The 24,740-nt window shown below is 38.3% G+C and overlaps 1 protein-coding gene across 1 annotated transcript in view; it reads right to left on the bottom strand.

The window, feature by feature from the left end:
• The window catches only part of LOC140659139 (uncharacterized), a 104,420-nt gene that overhangs the window by 18,241 nt on the left and 61,439 nt on the right, over window positions 1–24,740 (bottom strand). Inside the window, exons 38-58 of the mRNA XM_072878403.1 lie at window positions 24,298–24,527; window positions 23,087–23,248; window positions 22,194–22,271; window positions 20,514–20,870; window positions 19,569–19,925; window positions 18,159–18,509; window positions 16,073–16,204; window positions 14,997–15,146; window positions 14,400–14,516; window positions 12,494–12,667; window positions 11,589–11,796; window positions 10,171–10,337; window positions 8,687–8,799; window positions 7,535–7,616; window positions 6,777–6,914; window positions 5,868–6,030; window positions 3,955–4,076; window positions 2,372–2,512; window positions 1,201–1,314; window positions 670–798; window positions 16–177 (exon numbers count right to left, since the gene is read on the bottom strand). Of these exons, the coding sequence (XP_072734504.1) occupies window positions 16–177; window positions 670–798; window positions 1,201–1,314; window positions 2,372–2,512; window positions 3,955–4,076; window positions 5,868–6,030; window positions 6,777–6,914; window positions 7,535–7,616; window positions 8,687–8,799; window positions 10,171–10,337; window positions 11,589–11,796; window positions 12,494–12,667; window positions 14,400–14,516; window positions 14,997–15,146; window positions 16,073–16,204; window positions 18,159–18,509; window positions 19,569–19,925; window positions 20,514–20,870; window positions 22,194–22,271; window positions 23,087–23,248; window positions 24,298–24,527 (3,647 nt within the window). The remainder of the gene's footprint in view (window positions 1–15; window positions 178–669; window positions 799–1,200; window positions 1,315–2,371; window positions 2,513–3,954; window positions 4,077–5,867; window positions 6,031–6,776; window positions 6,915–7,534; window positions 7,617–8,686; window positions 8,800–10,170; window positions 10,338–11,588; window positions 11,797–12,493; window positions 12,668–14,399; window positions 14,517–14,996; window positions 15,147–16,072; window positions 16,205–18,158; window positions 18,510–19,568; window positions 19,926–20,513; window positions 20,871–22,193; window positions 22,272–23,086; window positions 23,249–24,297; window positions 24,528–24,740) is intronic.

Below are 24,740 nucleotides of genomic sequence, written 5' to 3'. Positions count from 1 at the left end.
TTATGTGAGGCTTACATTTGGAAGGTCACAGAACTCAAAGCTCATATAATAGTCCAGGCAAGATGAGTAGTTTGTTTCTATTTTACCCAGGATCTTCTGTTTGGTGCATGAGGTCAGGAAAATATTTTCCAGAACAGCTTCTAACTGAAATTTATCAGGATACAAAAATTGATTTCTCTGCAATGAACCAAGAAAACAAAGCTAAAATATGACAACAGACTCTTAAGACATTCCTCCATGCCCACTCATCCCAGCTCTCAACCTCATCTTATCCCCGTGCTGGCTTTTTTTATTCTAGTAGCTTCAGGGTTTTAATGTAACATTTCCAGAACATAACATTTCCACTTGACAATGTTTTGGCTTGTCAGCACAGTTACTGGTCCCCATTCTACAGAATTAACTCAACAGTTTTACAAATTTAGGCACAAGTGAGGCCTCTAGTTTGTAAGAACTCATTTTCTCCTAATTATGCTACATTTAGCTTTCTTCCTATGCAGAGAAATATGTAAAAGGTAAAATGAAATAATGGTATTTCACAGAAAGTGGTACTCTACAGAAGCCTTCTTAAAATCCTCTCAAAATTACATATAAAAACTAAATAAATTCCCATCTATTAAGAACAGCTTCCATAAAAACAGTGAGTTAACAGATACAACTGCCTTCTCTTACCTCGTAAGTTAAATTGTGTTTGAATTTTTTGTCATCCCAGTTCAGATCTAGAAATCCGTTAAAAAATGCTGATCTTTGTTGTAGAGACCCACATGCATGCAGGTGCTCCATAGTTAATACTCTCTGAAGCTGGAAGAGGGGAAAAAAATTAAGGCATACATATTAGTAATATTCTAAAAAATGTGTTCAGTATATACTAGACAAGTATGCTTTCTGGGGAAAAATACACCCCTGTGAGAACCCCTGAAAGGTCTATATCCATAAAAGACTGCTTCAATCTCTACCAAGAAACCTAAGGGGTTGACGATTCTGTCATGAGGGAAAACTGCATCCCAAATACAAACGTATCTGGCAACATGAAACAGAATTCTTCAGAGGTTTTATTTTTCTTCCTCTGAGACATGAAATGAAAAGGTTGACTTCAAGTAAAAGGTTTTCATATGGTAACAAGTGCAGAAAAAATTCATTCTGTGAGACTCAAAAGCAGAAATTTAGCTACACCCATCCCTTCTTAGACTCAAAGACTCATACATGACCTGAAGAGAGTGTCATACAGCCATCCCAGACAGTGATGTTCATCTTTGATTTATCCTCCAGGGTCAGTCGGATGTCAGCAGGCTGCCCACCATTCCCTGTGAGCTGCAGCTGAAACCAGAAGAGAAGAATTTGTCCAGTGAAGCAAGACTAGAACTAGCAGAAGAGCTTGCAGGATGATCTAGCAGAACGATCTCCACCCAGTGGAGAAAAAAAGAAACACAATTAAAACTGCGACAGAACAATGTTAAAACTCCATTGAACTCCATGTGGCCTGGAAGCTCAAGGCCTTGGACAAACACACAGCGAAACCGCACTTTTACAACTGAAGCAACAGAAGTCTTTCTGTTATCTTCTCCGGAAGCGGCATTGGGTCTATCATGCATAGCAATTAATGACACCAGTGGAATAATGACACTACAAGAGAATTTACTCCTCTGAATACGATGCTTGAGACATACTACTTAGTGAAAACAACCTGAGAGCACTCTGTGGCACCACTATGAGTACCAAAAGGCTCCAGATGAACAAACAGAACATTGCACAGTTTGTGCAGCTTATTATTGAGCAGAAAGTCCTCAGCCTCAGCAACTGGAGTGTCCTGGCCCACGCAGTGCATTTTCAGACAGAAAATATTCTGTAGTCTTTGATCTTGCAGGATGATTTGTGGAGTTCTTCCTCTTTTTCCCCATATATGCTTTGCAAGCGCACCTCACAATTGTATTTTAAAGCCTTTCTAAGTCTCGCACGTTTTCACACTTGTGTTGCAATTTCCTATACAGTCCAAAAATTTAGGTTTGCTTTATATGGGTATCAAAGGGTTTCTGGCCTTTTTTTTTTTTTTGTGGAATAGGAGTTTGTTCATCACTTTGTGGACAAAATTTGCTTCATTTTCATTGCTAGGCTGGCTCCTGTGCACCTTCTGGCTTCTTATATCCAAAATGGGTCAATGCTAAAACTGCAAGACAGATACTATCAGCAAGCAACAGTTATGCTCTGCAAAGGAAACAAAGCTGGTGGTTCGGACACAAATGAGATAATAGCACTTGGTGCTCTCTACATTTTTCAGGATGATAGCTGGTTCTGCGATTCTTTGAGATGAAAGGTACGCTAACAGTAAATATAGTATTACAGCTTTGTATTTTGCAGCCCTTTCTGATGATCTCACCTGCTGGTTGTACTTTCTGCCTCTTCTTTCTGACAGGGAATGGACCTCCAGTTGCTTCAGAGTGTAATTAAATGGGTGGGCAACAGTGGCTCTGTAGCTCATACGGTCTCTTCCAAACTTCAGAGATGACGACACTGATACCTGACCCGTATCAACAGATGTAAAAGGAACTTGTGAAATAAAACAGCTCTCACATACTGACCTCAAACACACACCCGATAAGATTTCCCTGTACCTTTTCCTCAGATGAATTATGTGCGTATGAAAGTCCTTTTTAAAGTAGTGAGGCAGATTAATGTTCAAATGAGGACATTCCTGCTACCTGAATTTCCCACATGGCACAGCTGAAAGTAAAACTATTCTCTGTATTTTACTACAATCATGAACTATGCTTAAGTTTGATGAGGCTTAAGTTTGGTCTGATCTTTAGGCACTGTAGGCTCCGCTGCCCGCAGAGTGCTTAGATGCAGCTTGCAAAGTTGAAGCACAAGAAAAAACATTTGCAGAACTGGGAACTAAATTCTGTAATGTTGCTGGGAGCAAAATATTTTTGTGGCAATTTAAACAGCGGTGGCATTTAAATAGTTGTGGTAATTTAAGTAGTAGTACAAAAATACATTCTATACAACTTCTAAAGTAAATTTTGGAATTTTAGCACTTTTTAAAGAAATTAAGAAATTCTAGGTCTTTTTGCAGGCACATTTATGTTTCTGTATGGTAACATATTTTACATACTGTCTTTTATCTTTCTTTTATTCAGAAAATAATGTAATACTCAGCCAAGGTGCTGAGTATTCAGACACACGTATAAGGATGGCATAGTTAGTTGCAAGTCAGTAAGCTTTCCCATTTAACTGCATTTGGAAATGAACTTAACCAAAGTTCTCCTAGTTCTGTCTTTTTTACGATTTATATTTTTAAAAAATAATGCTGACTTACTTTAAGAAAATAAAAACTGGTTTAAACTGTGCCAAAGTTGTCATTCTTACTCATAAAGAGGAGAATGAAAGAATGAAATACAGAAGAGCTTAAACTGAATCAGTAATGCTGAAAATGCTAAGCACAGGTATGTGTCACACTTCTATGTGGGTAAACATAGCATATATCCATGCAACAGGTGGGTTCTTCATCCTTTTCAACCTCACGCTAATGCTCACACTTACTTATTTGTCTTAGATTTTATTTCTTTCCCACTAGGCTGCTTTAAACATGATGTTTGTGCTATTCTTTCCATCTACTCTCAAAAGATGTCTAGAGCCTTTGAGAGTGTTGGGAATGGCCTTTATCCAGTGCTTTGAACCATATGCATTTCATTGCCTTTGCTTATGCAGCAAGCTGTGGGGTTACTGCAAACAAAAAAATAGTATGGCCTGAAAATGCTTCCAGAAGAATATCGGCTGCTCATCTTTCATAGTCACAACCTTTTATACATCCAAGAAGGAGGACAGTTTGCCTCCTACTTGCATTCCCTGGCTTGCTTAATGCCCCCCCTTTTTTTTTTTTTAAAGAAAAAAAAAAAAAAAAAAGAACCACTTGATATTCTTGTAATTCTCCTGACATTTATTTGCTCTGGGCTGCTGTACCTGGTCCTTCTCATTCCAAATGACAGTAAGATCATCCCGGTGACTGCGTGCTGAATGCTTCACATATAAGTTGACCCTGGCATGCCATGGGAAAGGGATGGAGAGAGGATGGAAAAGTTCCACTACAAGGAAAAAAAAGCAAGTAAGTTTTCCCGACCACAAATCATGACTGTTCATTTTCTGATAAAAAGGCAGAGGACATATACTCCCACAGGTAGCAGGTCAACAGTTGATTTCCAGAGAAAACATGGTCTTTGCTCATACACACATGTGCACCTACCCAACAGCCACAATGCCTTTAGTGTGCTGATTTCTGCTGAATATGAAGAAATGTAAGGGAAAACAGGAGTCCTTTATTTACTAGCAAAACAGTAATTACCTGCAATAATCAAAAGATTGATACCTACACCCAAAGCAACTTCCAGCAAGAAGAGCCAGAAAAGTAATCTTTATGAAGCTGAGATGACCCTACATTGGAAGAGGAACAGCTTACAACTCTCAAACAAGTAAGTGCAGTTATTTTCTCTGTTTTCAGATAACACAGCCTCAACATAAGGGTTTAGCACCTCAAGGTAGTGGCCAGCATGACCAGTACTCCCCTGCAGTACCCAGTGCAGCAGAGGAACAGAATTTACTACAGTTTCTGAAAAAAGCCTCAGAAATGGGTGACAATAAAATAACGAAAAATAAAATTATATCCAGGAGGGACAAAAACATACAAAGGAAGAAGAAAACACAAAAATTAACAAAAATTAACTTAAAATGAAATGTTTTTATTCTCCAAATTCAAAGGGATACTTAGGCAACATTCAGAAAAAGTGTTATCTCTGGGATGTGTCTCTTTGTACCTCTAGTGCAGTGACTGAAGGACAAATCTGAGATGTGGGTCACGTCAAAAGCCTTTCCTTCCCTCAGCTGCGAGAGATTTGCATTTAGGTACCCACTTGGTAGCGAGCAACCCTGACCACTGGATTACTGGGTATGGGAGGCTGAATATTCCTCAAGCTACATGCGCACTTGTGGAGCTGGGAGTGTTTCTGGCTAGCAAGTCCAGGTGTACAACTCACACGTGTGGCAAGCTCACAGCATGGTAAGACTACAGATCCTATAAAGCTCCTCCTCAGCACCTTGACTCCTCCTGGAAGGAAATACATATGTTTCTTTTCCAGTACTTTCCAACTTGATCCTTAAGTCATAAAATTACAGAACCAAGACCCTGATCTACACTGCAGAGTATACTACTGCTCACACTACATGTATTCTCCCTGTCTCCCAAAGTTGTTTGTGTTTGTGAAAAAAATGAAACGTTCACTGGCACAGAACTATGGAACCATCAGGAAGAAGAGAGGAAGAGCCCCACACATTGGGATTTCTCATTCAACTCACTCTTCTGAATGAAACCAAATGCAGATGTGAACCCCAGTCAGCCACCTCCCAGCTAAGTATCTAGCACCTTGGCTAGAATGAAAGTAGCTGCAATACTTTAACTCTCTTTTCTGTTTACAAATGGTATCGTAGTCCAAAAGTAGTTCCTAGGTTTCCTTTGCTCTTCATTAAATATTTACAATATTCACAAGCAAATATAAAAATAAAACCAATCATTTCATTTAATCCAGAGCACTTCTGAAATTTGTTGTAAAATAACAATAGACATTTTAATTTGTTGATGACTTTTCACTCTGGCCAAACTTTTTCCTGGCACTACTAAAGTTTATTTAAGCTTTACATTCCATATCCACAAAGCAGAAATAGCATTCTGAAGTGCACGTTTCTAACGGCCAGACATCATGAATTTAAAGCAAATAAGATCTTAGGAGGCCTGGATTGAAACCATTTGAATATGCATTTTGAAATCAGATTTATGTGGTTTAGTTTATTTTATAGTCTGCTATCAACACTGGAGATACACCTACCCTGAACGTCATGACCTCCAGGCAACTTTGGGAAGAGTCCAGTGTAAATGCCTGTTATCTTTATCTCTTTGCCATCCCACAGAGCAACGTGCCTCAGCATACGTGTTCTGTTGTCTTTTTGGTAAACCATCATAAACACAAGCTGCCTTGGAAGAATTTTTAACTAAAAATAAAAGAGGGGAAACATATTAAATCCCAAGTTCTCTGAAAAGTTAAAAACCTAAGTGTGTAATTTAGATACTGTAAAGTCCTATAGAATCTAGCTTTAGAAATGTGTTTATAAAAGGTCTAGTACAATGATACCCTACTGCCCGCTGCTTTTGTATAAGCAGCTATTCATTGCTACTTGACTTCATTTCTACAGTAAGTCATCTTCTCACATAATGGAACATACATAAACAAGTGAGTATCCCCTTTAAAATAGTCTTTGCTTATTACATATTTTGATTTTCTATCTCTCTTTTATCTCACTGAATAATTCGTACAACATCAAGAGCACCGCTATTACAGAATGAATCCAGCAGATAGCACAAACAATCATATATATTTGTGACATCTTTTCTTCCTTATTTACAAAAAGAAATATGTGTGTTACCTGCATAATAAAAACTGGCAATTGGTCAGGTTGTAATATATTATTTTTCTTATTTCCTATATATCCTATATATGTGATCCATCTATAGGAGCAAACAAATATAAAACCAAACAACAGTTTATATCGTTGGACACCCAACTAATCTACAGTCGAATGTTTGCTCATGCTACTGGAGAAATCAAGGGCAAAACACCTCATAGCAGCTGGAGCTGTATTTGACCTTCACTGTTTGGCAGCCAGCATCCTGAATGCCATACTCTATAAACAGGGCCAGTCACAGCTTGCCTTTTGCCATCTGAGTTGATGATACCAACCTGGGACATTGTCTGTATTATTTCAATGACATTAGTGTAGCTGGTTCCAGTGAAAGTTAGCTTAGCTGTAACATTGAAATCCCTTTTTTCCATCCTGAGGTAGAGTTTGCCTTTTGCTTCACTCATGTCATAATTTACCTTTTCAAGTTCCCATTAAATTAAAAAAAAAAAAAAAAAAAAAGAAAAAAGAGAGAAAGAGAAAATAAACTTAAATATTGTGCTCACATTCTTCGCACAGTATGTTATATTATGGTCCTCAGGACCTAAGGCAGATCTGATTTTCCCTTATGTTCACATTATAGAAGGCACAGCTACAAAATAGCATAAACAGAGTAACATGCATAAGAAATCAGTTTTTAAGTGAGCAGGAGTTACGGTGCTGCATTTAACTGACAAATAACCCCATTCAACTTTCTTGCCTATCCTTGCTGTTGTGTATTTCTGCACTGCAAACAGCCCATATCCAGAACTGCTTTCTGCCCAGTCTCTCTTTTCTTAGTAGCCAGAATAATTAAAAACGTTCCTGAGAGGAGTCTACCAGAAGTCATAATTAATGCAGATGCACAGAGGCAGAGTCAAATGGAATAAATCCTTTCCAGTACGTTGGGATTCTTAGCATCTCTGAAAACAGGAACATCCTCAACAACAGCAAAAAGGTCAGAGATACTAGTACTAGAAATAATGCAGCTTGACTCCTAAAATATTAGACGAGTTTAATTTGTAGTGATGTATGTGACAGATAACTTGCAGATAGTTACCTTAGAAGACAGTTCTGCTGCACTGGGGAAGTACTGTAGAAAGAAGGGATGAGTCTGGAGTGCTTTTATATTCAACTCTTCGCTAAAGGGAAGAAATGTACTTTTGTTCAACAATATTTCAGAAAGTCCACTCTCACTGACAGCACAAGTTCATCTGAGTAATCTACAACTCCGCCACAGCTTTGAGAGTTACAAATTGCAGTACCTTCCACTGAACGCTTACCCAGCTCACATTTTTGATGCATTCATACAAAGGCAAAGCAGACCAAACAGCAGTGCCATCTCCGACTTCAGTGAAAAATCTGCTTATGCATCCCAGGGACAGAATGTGGCCCATTGGATCAGAAATTACTTTGGCTAGTAATTACTAGCCATAGTAAATGCATCAGCTTTTCAAAAATTAGACAGGTATTTTGGAATCTGACTTTGCAAGCATTGTCATGGTTTCCAGACTTAGAATTTACAATTATTAGAGAGTTTAACAGAAGTTACAAGACTTTTCAATGAAAGGTCTTTTGCTAGAAACTTAAGAAATATCTGAAATACCCCAAGGCTGAAAATATTACACCTCTTAAACACCCTCAAAAGCCTACACTTTTGTTTATATGCTATACCAACTATTTCTGTTTGGACACTAATTATCAGACTCTTCTGAAGTAAAGAATTATTCTATTCGTTCTTCATTTCTTCAAATGACTTTGAAAATTTTTAGAAGAGAGAAAAAAATAGAGACATTAGCACAGCAGATACAGCTATACTGATATCAACTTAGAAAACTGAATATCCATAATTTTACAAGGTTCAACTGTGCCAAAACGATTTAATAAGATTTAAAGCTACATCAAGTTAAGGTATATTTTTAAGTATTTGTCTGGCTCAGACCTAGAGTCTTCCGGATTATTTCACTGTCTGCTACTTTGACGCTGTGGGGGTAGGCAAAAAGATAAGCAGGCCCCAAACTGTGAGGAGGGGAATCTCTCTGCAGCCCTTCATAAACTTCCTGAGGTAAAAAGACTGTTTGGTGTGACTATGCACTTTATTAAAGATTTGTTATCCATTTCACCAGTGCTTTGGTGACTAAAACAGTAACTTTTTCCATGGAATCACAGTGGCCTAATGACATTTTTACAGTGCTCAGAATGACCCTTTTACCCTTGCTGGTCTTTTTTCCTCCTGATGGTAAAGGAGAAGTTTCTGTTTTGTTCATAGGTCAGCCTCAGAGCTCCTTCAGTTTCATTTTCAGTCAGGACTTCTTGAATTGTCATCTATAGGGGAAAAAAAAAACCCAAACAAATCACACGCCACGGCTTCTACCCAGCATTTCACTTAAAATGAGCACAATCTCTTGACTGACTAAAAACCATCATCTTGACTGAAGTTTATCTTCCAGACAGGCCTCCTAGATTCTTTCTAGACCTAAACCAAAAGCATCAAGAGATGTCTTCCTTTTTCTCTGTGAGTACGTTTCCATAGCTGCTCATTTGCATTATTGACAAATATTAGCCTTACTTTCTATGTACCCTTATCTGGTTTAAGTCTAGAGCCACTGGTTCTTGTTTAAGCCTCCTCCACTCTTTTTTCATATACTGTAAAGAAACTGCCTTTCCCTCTTTTTTTGATGAAACAGATGGAGCTCCACAAATCTTTTACTCCAGGGTATTTTCTTCCTCCCACAGCTGCTGGCTCCTCTACAGCTTTATCCTGAAACTGCTAAAGAATCCCTCTGGGGAAGATGAACACTGTCTTCCACACTTAAATATCAACACATGTTGTGTTTGCCAAAGTCTGTGGGAACAGTAGTTTCTGAAGTCCCGTGATTACACTCATACCTTATACATGAATAATGCACCTAAAGAATTAGCATCTCTGTTTTTCTTTTTTTCACTCAAACATTTAGAGGATAAAAGACATTTCACTAAAGATTAAGGGGGAAGAAGCAGGGGATGTATCTAATACCTTTTAATAAAATGTTGGCATTAAATATTCACTTGAAACAATGACACTTAATATGTAGGTTTAATACTGATCTAACGTTTATTTTCAGAAAAGTCTGCCTTTAATCTTGTATCCTAGCTACATATCCTGTTATTTGAAGAGAAGGTGATGGATGACTTGGATGTGCTGTTCTGTGTACTACCCTCCAAAAGGGAAGGAGATGTTTCAACTAATACTTCTTTCTCCCAAGGGATGAACAGGCACAGCCTTTGCTGATCCTATCAGGTAGTTTGGAATACAAATTTATTAGTATTTATTCAACACTGAAACATTTTAGGTATCTATGCTACAAATGGTTTAATCAAGCCAAGGAATTCTCTAGGTATGAAGGACCAAAAGTCCTTTCTACTTTAGTAAGCCGTATCAGCTAGGAAGTGACAGTAAATGACTGCCTGCCTGAAATGATTAATCCTGAAATCAAGGATTTCAGGTACCCACTGAGTTTCCTTGGAAACAGACCATTAGCTGTGTACTTAAGTTAAACAAGGATTCAGATAAACTGGGCCAAGTCACCTCTCATCTGCACTTGTATAAATCTGGAATAATTTCACTGAGGCCACTGGAAGTGCTCTGGATTCATGCTAGTGTAACTCAGATAACAGCTCTAATCAAAGCACAACAAAAGATCTATGGCTTATTACCTTAAGAAAGAAGGGAAGTCCCAGATGATGGAGAAGTGATATTGAATGCTTCACCTCTGCCATGAACTCAAATATACCACAGAGCTGAAAGTCTGTGTCAACATCCATAGTCACAGTTATATCTTTGTCGTCATACTGGATTTCACAGATAGCCTTGGCTTTGTTTTCTAAATAGTAAGAACAAAATAGTGCCATTTTAAGGGTCTCATTTTCAAGGAATTTCAGTACTGCCTGCATAAAACCAATCCAGCCAGCTTTTGGGTTAAGACATTCATCATGACAAAGTCATCCATTCAGGATAACAAGAGCTTTGGCCTGTGGTTGGACGAGTGCAGTTTTTTGGATGTCCTTGAACATACAAAGTCTTGAGCTTGTATATCCACATACAAGCGTTAAGTGACAAGTCAGTTCCCAACAGTAATGTGTTTTTGCAGCTAGAGCTGACTAGCTTATACAGCCAACTGTAGCACTTGGCAGGTAGTAGCCACTTCTAGGGAAGAGCTCTGAGCTGTTTTGACCTCTAGTGACTCCCTCAGTTCCAGCTACAGCAGACCAAAGCTGCTCAAACAACATGACTTAAAGACCTTCCCCCACTTCCCTACCACCTTTTCATATTTGAAAAGAAAATACAGACTGCTAAGAGATAAAACTTAGATGAAAGATGTGAAACCCCAAAACTCTTTACGCTTAAGACAAAATCACAGACATGTATGCAATCATACAGTGACCACTCTGGCAGCTGTCCTGAAAGCCACCTGTTATCCTGTTGCTTTTTTTCAGAATGGGTGAAAGGAGATGGTGCCACTAACATTAGTATTGATTCAGTGCTTGCTAACCTCAATAATTTCTACTCTTTGGTGCTCTCACAGTTGTTGGGTTTTTTTCAACACGAATATACTCCCATGTGGGCATTGAAGGTATTTGACCACAATGTAAATCAGCAGTTAAGGGATATGCAGACAGGATTTATGTCAGGGCAAGTTTTGAGGACAGACTGGCTTATTCAGGATGGGTCTGTCTCCCCTCCACAGATCAAACAACAAAAGCCATTCATAATTATTTTCAAAATTCACTTTAAACTACACTGGAATTCACATTTTTGTGCTCTGTAACAAGGTTCTTTGTGTGATATTGGAAAAGACAGTTTCTTATTTTATGCAGTTAAGTATCTTGGGGATCACTGGTTTTACCAGGTGGTGTACCACATGCAATCTTTCCTGGAATTAAAAAACCAGATGTAATGTAGCTAATAACAGATGCAGTTTAAGAATTATAATTTTACTTACATACAAGAAAAAGTCCCTTTTTAGGTACCACCAGCAAATCTTAGTTGGTTTGTAGCTGTTGAAGGAATAGTTGAAACATCCTCAAAGAGCTATTATATAACAAGAAAGCTGCAAGGAATGACAGGTACCTACCTGATTTCTGTAAACTGAGAATCAAGTTGATTGCCTTAGGGTAGCCAGATGCCTGTAGTGCCTCGCTACTATGTACACTTTGGCAAAAGATATCCACTTGGTGACCAACATAATAGGAGTTTATTATGTATGTGATCGATGTTTCTCCAGCTGCAATGTGCATGTATCTTTCTTGAGTAGTGTTTCTCCCTTGAAAAACCACATCTATCTAAAAAATGACATGTAGATAATAAGTTCTTGAAGCAACATTTAAATACTATTTAATTTTAAAACAGAAGATGAATGGAAGTGAAAGAAAGTTCTCTCTAGTCTATACTTATGTTAGAAATCTATCCATTAACAAAAAAATCTTAGCCTTTCATTAATCATCTATGACTTTCCAGTATGAAGTCCATTCAACTGAACGAATCTCAAACCATGCCCGCCTCATTAATTTATGTCAAATTCTCGTTAGGTTTTCTTTTATCCCACAAAAACCCTTTATATAAAGGATCCTTGATCCATGCATACTGCCAATATTTACCAGATAGTAGGTACTCCAATACTTCCCTGAAAATAGCACTTAAAGAACTGCTTGGTTAAGTATAAAATTCCCATTAAAGAACATAGGAGCAATATTCCTATTCCCGATGCAACGTGCTGAAACTAGTCTCCTGTAGAGTTACAATATCAACAATACACACTGTACCAACACTGTTCAGAATGGAATAATCTGGTCCAGAAAGCAGTCAGAAAGAAATTTTCTATTTCAGTAGTTCAGGTTTTAGCCATCCATAGTTTTTAAGTATCAGAAAATCTTAGCTTCCACCTTACAAAATGGTAATTTTCATTCAAGCCATGGGCTATTACATTATAATAAAGGACAATAATTTTAATTTAAAAAGAAAAAAAAAAAAAGAAACTACCTGTAAAGATGATGGGACTCTGGCTTGTAGCAGCCATGGCCAAGTATGATGGAAATTCCCAGTTATGTTGGTACTTGTTTCAAACTCCTGGATTTGTCCTTCGAGAACAGTTAGGTGAGCACCATAATGCACTTTCATACTAAAGCTCTTGATCACTTTCAGGTTCAAGACAGCCTGTGTGCAACAAAGGCAAATTGTGAAAAGGCAGCTTTGTAAAAGGTAAAGCTCCTGTTAGTCAGGGTTTTCTTCGGTTCAGGCAGTATCATCTCAAAGATGTGTCAAAAAAAATTAATCTTGTATAATTTTATAACACAACATAGTTACAGATGTCCCTTTTATTTTTAAATTCAACATTTTAACACATATTCTCCAGTATGGCCGTGCCTTAACCCTATTCAAGCAGTTACATGATTATAATAAAGAGTAAGAGTTCTGCTATAGGCTTGGGTATCTCAGATAAAAAAATATGCCAGGTAATCAGTCTGGGAGGAAAATACCATTTGGAATGTAAACTGGGAAATCATGTCAGTACTCACCTCTGTCTAGTCTATACAAGGTACGCTGCAGATCTATCAGACAGACTAGGCATATGAGCTAGAATGCACTGCCCTCCTCGTGCAGTGCATGCTGCAAGCTCAGCTGTGGCTTGGGCTGTTCACACATTGGGAGCCAACCTCCAACCTCTTATTCCTATGAAAAGTTCTGGTCCAGCAAGCTATTCTCCCAACCCCTCGAGAACAAACTGAGCTTCTGGACTCCCCTCAAGAACAAAGTGAGCATCTGTACTCCCCTCCACCCTGAACTTTAGGGGAAAAAAAAAAACAAAGAGAAAGAGAGCAGGAAGGAGAGGGAGGAGGGAGAAAAAGAAAATATAAATGTCTTTAAAACAGAAGCAAGCAGTATGACCCATGTATATTGGGACAATATCCAAATTCAGGAAAATCTTATTCCATCAGGAGCATAAGCAGCAATGTGCTTTTCCATCTCCACGCTCCACCTAGACAGACAGCACCTTCCCCAACTTCCTTTCGCTTCTGATGGGTTACAGAACTGAGGACTACAGTCTGCATGGCAAGAAAGTGACTGATTTGTTACCTGTCCATTACAGAGTGACATTTCATTTTACCACCACCACACTTCTCTGCCTCATCTTATCCCAGCTCTTTCCAAGATAGTCCTTGTATGCACAGGTGCAGACTTGAAATGTCCCAGCCCATTCATTTTGCACAAAAAACTACAGTTTGCACATCCTGCAATGCACTTTCATGACGAATACTCCACCATACTTCGAATTGCATACCGAAGGACAGAAGACACTGCTGTTCTCTCTGGCAACTGAATTAAAGGTAAGGAAGGACCAACTTAAGTAGACTATAGGTAAAGAGCAGCACTGGGTCTAGAAATAATTATAAATGAGAATGAAAGCTGACATGGTGTGACAACACAGACACCTTAATTCAGAAGGATACTTTATGGAAGGTTAGATTGTATTATAAAATGTTGAGAACGATATTTCCCACTTGTACCTGTGACATTAGGTAGGTTCTTTATGGCTGTGGTTTGCTCCACTTGGGCTATATTTTGCAGCAATAATTTTTTTCTCCTGTATAAATCTTGACTTTTAAGGGAAGCAGTATTATAAGGCAACTTTGAAATCTGTACTATGATCTTATGCAAGATGGCATAACAGAATAGAAAAGATTATAAAGATGCCAAAGTTAACAACTGAATGAGTAAAATTCTACCCTCCTCGACAGAGAGACAAAAATTTCACCTAAATAGCAAATGCACAAAGTCATGTCTACACCCTCTGTTCTTTGCCATCTGACTTCCACAGCTACTGCTTCCACCATGGCGTGATTCCAGGCTGGATCCATGTCTCCCTTGTCATCATCTGGTAACTTACCTGCAACTCAATCCTGTCTTCTATTTGCAAAGTCTTCAGTGCCTCTATGTTATGAGTAAGTTTGTAGTTAAGAGACACTACATCCAACTTCTGCACAAAGCTCAGTTCTTCTGTAATCTGTTCAGTTCAAATAAAATATGACAAAAGGTAACTCTGGCACATCTCTGATATTGAGACTGTTCTGATTAATTGTAATTACTGTAGTAATTACCCATTAGAGTAAAATTATTAAAACTATTAAAAATTTATGGTGAAGAATTGTCTAATTTCTTTATAAGTCACAACTTTGTACTGTAATAGGGAATATGCTGCACCAAGTGAAGATACTTGATAAGAAAGGTTTGATACAGTTTGCAAATGGGAGTCATGGATCATTGCTGATGTCAAATTTGTTGCTCGAAGGGACTGCACAGAAGGAGTGGCTGAAAGATACTGCCTTCATTTAATTAAGGCCTTTAAAACCAAACCAGTCCCTGCAGAGTATTCCTATAAGGGCCTCATGCACAGCTATTTCAAATGTAAAAACAGTATTCACCAAATCAATTAGCTCACATTAACCTCTATTTCACTTCTTACTAATATGGAGGAGACACTTACTTGCTTGCTGTTCACACAGAAGTGAATAAGTCTTTTATAGAAGTCACTGTTTTTTTCTGATATCACATCAACTAACAGCCTCATAGGAATGCCAATGTCAGCAGCTCCTTGAATGTTATGGGTCAGCACCACGTCCAACTCTTGTCTTTCCTGTTAATATTTCACAGCATATATAGCAAAGCACGCGTAGAACCCAAAGGTTGCCGCAACACACAGCTCAAGACAGAAATTTAGCAAATCTGTCTGTGCTATGTTTAATACTAATTAAAACCAATTGCATTGAACTTAGGGAAGTTACACTGGGAAAAAGAGAAAAAACCCAAGCCTAATAGGATTAAAAAAACCACATATTTCAGCTAAGAGGGGAAAAAGGTGTAAATGTTTCTCTCTGGCAAAGAATTCTCACTCGCTATCTGTTTCTCTGCAGCACAGAAATATGTAGAAATTACCAGTTATGGCAAGAAAGTGAATGATCAAAAGGAAGAAGATACTTCTCTCTGTGTGTACTCTACTCTCCTGCACTGATGATGAGAAGCCAAACTTGTAATTGTCAACAGGAAAGCAAGAGATTCACAGCCTTTCTTGTGTTGTTGTCTTACTGAAGAAACAAACAGCAATGTCTCAATTAATCGCTGCCTATTATTTTGCAATATAAATCACAGTGATCACTCTATAAATCGCAATCATCATCATCTTGTGCATTGCTGTATACTTTCATGATGAATGAAGAGTGTTATATTGGAGTACCTGTTGTATATCTGGAGTGAGATCAGCATTTGTGGATTTGCATGTCTTACCATATCTGCCACACAATATAAGGAACATCAAATAGTACAATATAAAAAAAATAAAATATATACACCCAAAGAGCATAACAAGGAAATGATTCAGGAAGTGCCACAGCCTGTATCCTATACATCTGTTTTACTGCATGTTACAGGTGTCAGATTTTCAAAGATTTTATTTTTATTCTGGCATTTATTACTAAAGCTTCACTATTTGTTCCCAACAAAATAGTTTAGAGTATGTCACTCAGTACTTTGTACATGCAGTCTAACAGTCTGCAGGATACTCACATCAGTGACTTTTAGTATAAGGAGTCCTTGCAATTTACGTTCGTCAACAGTGATCAACATCTGCGAATCTACATTCATTTTATCCATCAAAACATAGCCTGAACCATCGATTTTTACTGGTGCGCCAAGATCCTGTACAAGCAAAAAAAAAAAAATTTAAAACTTCACCACTTTTACACTTACCCACAGATACACTATACACCTGAAATGTTTTATTCCTAGTAAATAGCTCTAATAGCACCTAGCTGTAAATCTAGTATATCAAGCAGCATATCCATAGGATGTTTCAGAAATCTTGACAGCTTTTTATTACATTTTATACATTTTGTCTTTTTTTTTTTTGCAGATGTCTGACATATTTTTGATAAGTGAGCCAGCATAAATAGAACACAGAACAACATGGCAGCTCTTCCTGCCTAAGTGAAAAGTCAATTAATTTTCTATGCTTGGCATTGTCCCAGTGGCCCAAAGCATCCATAAATCCCGTGAAACCAGACAGTATACATAGGTCTATTATGGCAGCTCTGTTTTTGGAAGCGGGCAGGTGAATCTCATCTTTGGATATTCAGATTTACCCTGACTTGCATATTGAATCCACAGATCATTCTGTGATAACATCTCTCTCAAAGTTTCCATAATTCTCCTGTCCTTTTCATTCCTGCCTATATAGCACTGACTGGTGGGATCTGTGAGAGGCCAAGCACCATGATACCAGGATTTCCAATAGCAATACTCATGTTCACTAAGAAAGGTCAGTGTGCAATCCATCTAAATTTAGAACTGCTACTTCAGGAAATCCTGCTGCAGAATTTCTCCCCCTCCACCTACCTACAACACTCTGGCCTGGGAAGACAAACTACTGGGCAAGAATTAATGGAAGAAGTGCCATTTTTCAGTCCTCCATCAAAAGGCAAAAGGAGCTCAGCATGTCATGCGAACTAGCTGAGAGAGGTCACGGCACACTGCCTTTCTTCACCTGGAAGCTCTGAAAGCCACCTAGCTCCCCAGCTCACACAGCTCCTTCCAGGCAATGACACTGTGGACTCCTTCAGAGATGGGGACTCCCAGCACATCTGATGCCAAGCAGGCCGACTGTCCCCAAGATGAGGCTTCACTTCCTTTGCTTTGTATAGAAATGAGACTGTACTGCAAATAATGGCACATTCATATGATATGGAGTGATCTTCTTCCACAGAACTCCAGTTTTCACCATATTTTTCTACTGGCTAAATCTTTTCAACAACAAAACAACTTTTTTTCTTATCCTACTAGTTGCTGTTCAGACTCAAGAGTCTATAGTGAGATTCCCACCAAACCTAGAAGTGAAATCTCATTAACGAAACAGGAGGTGTGATTTGGTGGTGCTCCATCAGGCACTGTAAATGGTAAGGTTCAGTTCAGGGACAATTATATGGCCAGCATTTGCAAGACTTACCACAGAGAAATGGCTCACCAGGGCAGTCCAAACCAGCTTGTTCAAATTGCCACTGTTTGTTTTTCAACTAAATTCCCCGAAATATTTCTCAACTGAGGTCTTACAAGAAATCGTAACTGCTGTTTAATGCTGGCTTTTTCACTCTGTGCGTTCTCCACAATGGTTTTCATATATTACATATAAGTTTGTTAGCAATTTCAATTTTCTGTAAAGCTGAGTGAAAATTTTCTGACCTGAAGATTATCCATTTACTTTATATATTTTTAAACTACTTCAGAGTTTGGTTGTCAAACTGCTGAGAAACTGTAATTACTGATAAAGCCAAAGACAACTTTGAATACTCATTATTTCTGAAGATTAAAACTCTGCAGATTTCTCAACCATGCTTTTAAAAAAATACATCAGAACTAGTACAAGCAAGTCCTTTAACTGTAGGTACTGATTCATAGAAAATTTGGCTTATACCATATAAGAATACAGTGAATGACTGGCTCCAAAAGTAAGATGTAACATTAAATGAAGAGAGTGTTTTTCTTGTTCCTCTGCTACCATTGAAATCATTAGACTATTTTATTTTGACTTTAATAGGTGCAAAGATCCTAGTTTAGATGTATAAATTCAAGAGTAAAGCAAAAAAATTCCTTCCAATACCTGAATTGTTTGGCATTTGTTTTCTATAAACATTTTCCATTGGAGCTTCTTTTCAGGGTCAAAGTCCCCATTCATTTGAAGCTCACAAGCACCCGATTTCATTCCTATTCCAATATGATATTTTAACTGTTTTTGTGCAGTGATGGACAGCTTATTTTCGCTAGGGATTTCCTTCAGTTGAGGGAGGTCATGCCTGAATTGAATTTCCAGTGTAATCCTTGGCTTGCACTCTGCTCTCACTTCAAGACGGGCAGTCTTGCCTTCTGTTTCAAGGACACAGAGAAGTTCTGCTTGGCACTTGTCTTTCTGAATAGTTCCTGTGAGCCATGACTGAGTTGGAATACTGAGATCCTACCAAGATTAAAAAAAAAAAAAAAAATCCTTTGGATTATACATACACTTTAAGACAAGTATTGAGTCTTTTTTCTTCTCCCTTTAGCATACGAGAAAGGAGATTTTATGCTACAGTATCAGATACAAAACCTCCAGTCTCTGCGCTGCCATTTTTCCCCCTCCCAACAGTAAGATGACAATCTTGCCAGAATAAGGTCTGAGGGAAGATTTTAGGACTGCTCTGCAGAATTTACAACTTCCGTATCTATATGAAGTTTTACATTTACAAAGAGCCTATTTCTTCAGAGTGGCAAAGTTTACTGAACATCCTCTGCTTCATTCAGACCAGACCAATCTAAATTTTCAAACAAACAAACCTACAAAAAATAACAGGCCTAACAGACATTCTTGCATCTGGTGTTATAAGGATTTTTTTTTTTTTTAATACTAAAACTTCAAGCTTCTGTTGTGCAACATCCCAAATGAAACGTTTCCTCTCATTCTTTCAAAATATTTGTAAAAACCCTGAAAATTCTACTATTTTTAATACTTTAAGTGGTTTTAATTCCCTCTTCACTATGGATGACACACACTTTCCTGTCATTTTTGTTTTTATATTGCTACTTTGTAGTTGAAGAAGTTAAAACTGAGGAGTTAAAAGCAAAACATAAATGCCTATGAACATCTGGAAATAACCCCAAATTCGCAATAGTCATTCTTTCTAATGTAGTCCATGAGGCTAGATGGAAAAACCAAGGAAATTTCACAACTTCTACTTTGATAAAAAAGACAGATCAGAAAATATATTTTTGACAAATAGTTCAAACTAAAACTGCTGTTCAGCCTTAGAGGGCAGTCTCGGTCTGTAAAGGCAACAAGCAGCAAAGACTGAACTAATCTCAGTCTACAAAGAACACCTATGAACAGGATACATTACACACTTTCTTTGCCTGATGCTGTAAGACAGGTGTGTCTTTAGAGTGGCTTTCTAACACTCAAACATTGTTATTTTAGCTAAAACCCTATATGGCCCTGCATTTGATCCCAAATCTTTCTTTAAAAGCCTCCAAGAGCTACCTGCAGAAGCTGACATTCTGTTTCTGCTTCCAGTGTCCATTCAGCTTTATTCTGAATACAGAGATCTCCTCTAGCCTTAAGTTTGCATTTGCCAGCCTGCAGCAATAAAACACCCTCAGTGGTGGAGTCTGTGGCTGCAGATAACAGGACAGAGTTTTCAAAAGGCAGCCCAAGCTGACTCAGCCAGCGAACTGAATGCCTGAGCATCCCTTGGAGTGTATATTCGTGTTCGCAGGAAGTGTTTATCTGCACATCAACTGTTCTGTCGTCACACTGGAGGTTCATTAACAAGCCAATGTTGCAGATGTTCTGTTGAAACGAGCCCCCAAAGACTATATCATGAGGCAATCCCATTCTCTGCAACAGAAAAGATTATACTATTTAAAGCACACAAGGTAAAGCAACTGTCTTCCTAATTTGTTTCTAATTAATGAGAAAACATTTCTTCTTTCTGAACCAGTATGCTTTTGGAAAGGACCATACAAGACAGCTTGTTCCACAGAGAAATCAGAAATTTCTCTGTGAAACAAGAGAAAAAGAAATAAAAAATAAATGGTACAGAAAAAAAAAAAATCCTACAACAACCTTTTCATAAGTACTGTAGAAAAAAAAGCTCATAATCCCAAAGAAAGCCTCCAAAATTTCAAACAGAAAGGACATGCTTTTCATTAGATTCTAGGACAAAAGTTTATTTTGATTTAAAAGCTATTATTAAGCAACTATTTTATGGCAACAGCAGTAACATCTACCATTGCATTACTCCAATTTCTCATCTTCAAATACACTCCCTCTGCAAGTGCCCTGACTCATTGCCCTGCCAGAACAACTTTAATGACCAAAACTGTCCTTTCCATAAATAATAGTGTCAGGAGATAGTTCTCTGTGACTCGTAATGATCTGAAATACACAGACTATAATGCCATACAGAAAGCAATCTAGGCTTACCTCTAGACTGACGCACTTGTTTCTAAAAGTAAGTACCCATTCTGTATCTGTTTCACGGCTTGCCAGGCTCACTTCTCCATCACCTTTTAAACTGCAAGGCCCAAGGACAATACCAAGCATACCCTTGTACTTGTCACTTCTCATGGCTGACACCTTCACTTGGTTCTCTCTGGCAATTCCCAGAGACTGAAGCGAAGGCAAAGAATGCTGGAAGTCAATTTCCAAACGAGGCTGGATGTTAGTGGTGGCATAGAGTTGCAGGCAGGCAAACATGTCATGAAAAGAAACATGTCCAGAGAAGATGACAGTAAAGTTGCTGGTAAGCATTGACCCATTCAGTGAAACTCTTGCTGGAGTCTGAAAAATTACAGGAAAAAACTGTTGTCAAGTTTGTTTTCCTGTCAGGCCATACACCGTTTTTAAATGCTCATGTTACTAAGAGAGAACTATTTCCCTACTACCCTGACACCATTTTGTATTCATCCTACATATTTATAAATGCCTAAACAAATGGAGAGATGGCCTAAAAATCTTTATTTTAGAGTTCCATAATAAAAATAACAGAAAAAAAACCAAACTCCACAACTCTGTTAAAACAATTACTAATACCAGAAAAATCAACTGCTATTGCTTTTACTATCATCACTTCTGTTTTTACTAGAAGTAAGTAGAGCTCTAGCAATGTGAGAATGTGTTCAATTCCCCTCAGACCTCAGCAGGAGTTACCAGTGTTATGCAGATTGTACCCATGTTAAATGAGGGAGGAACTGAAATGCATTTGTCTTTTTTGGCATTAGGACATACGTGGGAATCAGAGTCACTGTGATTACTGTCTTTCTAGAGACAAACGTAATCTTCTGTAATGTCACTCACAGGAGACGTTTTTAACACCTTCTTAAGAATACGTCAGATTATAAGGTGTATCTTTCTCGAACAGCTCAAGAGCCACAGGGACTTTCACAAACAAATGGTTAGCTAGAAAGAGCAGAAAATAGAGTAAGAAGAAGTAAACTGTGAAATTCTCAGCTTGTGCTCCTATGCTCCCTTGTCCAGTTCATATCAAGTTGGCTGCTCTATAACAGAACAAGACCGTTTATACCGAGTTCAGTTCTAACTGGCAGAAGATACAGTTTGGAGACTTGAGCTAGAAACATGAATGTGACTCTTGCCTTTTGCCTGGCACACACCTCTTATCTCATGATATTAGTTTTTCTGCTAGGTGCAAGCTCTTGTACTGAACTCTGAAGCAGCACAACTTGATTGTTTGCTATAGGACACAGGAATACTGCCTTTAAAATTGCACCTGTTGGGCCCATAAACATCCCTTACCTCTACTTTGTATTCTGCACTTGATGCACAGCTGTGCACTAAAGATGTAAATCTGCATCACTTGAATGCAAGTTTGTTGACAATTCTCATTCAGAATAAACTATCCACTGCATGATGGTGAAATTGAGTGCAACCTTCCCCACGGACTTGTACAGTTTTTGATGGAGAAGTAATCTGATCTGTTTGAATCTGTGAATATTAAGGGAGTGAAAATATCTGAAAGTGTGTGCAAAACTTCTAGCTAACTCAAATCCGTTTCTACATCTCTGACACCTTCCAGTACTTAGATTCCCTCAGTGGTAGTTAAGACAGTATGTTGTTGACAGCAGAGTTTATAAATGAAGCCAGTACCTCAAAATGATGAAATGTAATTGCTCCACTGCAAAGGCCAGAAAGTTGTTTGTTAGCAGATTCTCCACTGCAAGCAACCTGTTGGCATTATCAACAAAGCACATTCAGAGCATGAAGAAAAGTAGAGAGGACTAAAATATACAAAGGAGCAAGCTAAAAGGCTGCTTTCAGGATAAAAAGCATGAAGATACTAAAACATAGCTTTAGGTTAAAGGTTAGAGATCAGTTTCAAAAAGATAAACAGTTTAGTCGATCTGAGGCTAAATCATGTCCCTAATCTTGCATTATCATGACAAAATATTATCAGCATAGATAAAGACAGAAGAGTATCTTCAAACAGTAGGAAACTGTTACTTGCCAGACAGAACTATTTTTGATACTCTAGCTTTTGATTTTGACAGGAGATAGTGGTATTTCTTATGTTTGGCATAGAAAATACCACTGTTACAAGAAGACATTCAGTGTTTCAAATGCCATCAGCTGTGTCCCCCATTGCAGAAAGTGAAGTCCTTGGGGAGTGCTGTTGGCTGTATGAAAACTACTGCCATTATTATTCACTCTGCTGCCAATATCACTGCACCCACAAACAGCCACATGATCCACCTGCAAACGCTGCTTTAGCAAGATGGAAAAGCTGGGACTCCATATTATTGTGCCTGGGCAAGCACCTACTCCAGTTCCATGACATAAATGTTTTATTACCCACCACATCTTGAAAACCTGCTCTTTATGGCTAAGCAAACAATTTTTAGGCTTTCTGTACTGGCCTTGTTTGACAAAAACCTCTCTCCCTTCTGACCTGCTAGCTTGCTCTCAAGGGGTAAATTTGAACAGTTGAGAATGCACAGCAGAAAGCTACATCAAGTACATTATATAGCAGGATTTCTGCTAACCTCTAGTACACGTGGAACAATGTCAATCAGTCCTCCCACATCATGGTGAAGTGAAAGAGAAATTTCCATAGCACTGCCAGAGGTTTTCTTCTCTATTTCAATTTTGAGCTGTTCCATCTCCACTGTGGTGGTTATCCCTGCAGCAATCTTTTTGGTGAAATTCTACGCACAAAAGAAACCAAATCATTGAAAGAAACAAACAACAATATCCCAGCAACAACTGGCAAAGGCAGAGTCTGTTTCACCATGCTTAAATGTCGCAGGCTGTGTCAGGGCAGCAGCACTGGTAAAATAAAAGTGCAAATTCATCAAAGTGGCTTCATTTCAAATAAAGATTTTCCTGTTATGCTAGACCTTCTGAATGCTGTGCACCAATAATTCCTTCTGGCTCCAAAACATGTTGAGAGCATTCAGTGCCCTGGAGGATTTGAGTCCTAAGGCATACAGGATTAAAGCAGTGAAACTACTAGTAAGCAGGGCAAGGGGAACTGTATAGAGTTCTTCCTCCGCACACCTCTGTGTCTCACTGTACCACAGTGCCTGAACCCACCACAAATGTTAGTATGCTAGTGACTTCAGTCTTCTGGCATATGTTAGAACAAGCAAAATATTTGAACCCTTCTTTTATGGAAGGATAATTTGAGATGCAAAGACCTATACGTTGTTCACAGATCTATAGCAGAAATGCAAATAGAGAGAAGAGTGGCCAAGCAACACTGTACCAGGAAACATGATCCGTGACGCTTCTGCAGGTAGAGATTTCCAAATGGAAAGCCATGCTTAACACTCTTCTGCTCTTCAGCAGACATTCAAAGGATGACATCAGAACTAGTTAAATCTAGTACCAGATGCAATGCAGTGCCTAGGCTCACTGACACTTACCCGATGGCTATGTACATTAGGCCTGCCTGTCCACTTCCCATTTAAAGGGGAAAAACAAAATCAGACAAGACTCCTATTCCTATGCAGCAAAGCACTTCACTTAAACGAGAACTGAATGTAGCATCTCATTTAGTATAGATTCAGTTCCAAGACTTCAGATGACAGGTACACAGTATGACAAGAAGTCAGAAAACACCCTTCTTTCACAGAGTAATTTAGTACATCTCAAAAATGCAGATGCTCTTGGAATAAAGCACACAGGAATAACCTACAGGCATTAGAAATGGTTCTGACAGAAATTAAATAATCACAGGCAGAACTCTTCTTACCTCATAATAGCCAGCAGCTTCCACAACAAAAGGAATCCCATGTTTCTTTATCTTTGAGATGTTGTGCTTTAAACTCACAGACAGCTGGGATTTAGGAGGCTCTGTGGACAGTCTTTGACCTCCAAACACAACAGTAATCCTTTCACTGCCACTTTGTAGGGCTATAGTAACGGTGTGATTTCTTGTGCCATGGTCACACATGGCAGTAAGAATGCCATCCAAGGGCAATCCTATTGACAGGGAAGGAAGCAAAATGAACACAATACTTCTGGGTTGTCATTGTAAAATACAGAAAAGATGCATTACAGATTAAGAGAAGCCTTCTATAGTTTTTTGTAAGACAAGACAGACCTTTTTTTAAAGTGCAATCATCCAGTTAGCTGCACTTACTGATATTTATAGTAAGAAAGGACATGACCCACCATATGAAAATCATATTAAAA

Source organism: Ciconia boyciana, chromosome 13, assembly GCF_034638445.1.
Source record: "Ciconia boyciana chromosome 13, ASM3463844v1, whole genome shotgun sequence".
Lineage (NCBI taxonomy): Eukaryota > Metazoa > Chordata > Aves > Ciconiiformes > Ciconiidae > Ciconia > Ciconia boyciana.
This window is presented reverse-complemented; position numbering and strand designations above follow the sequence as displayed.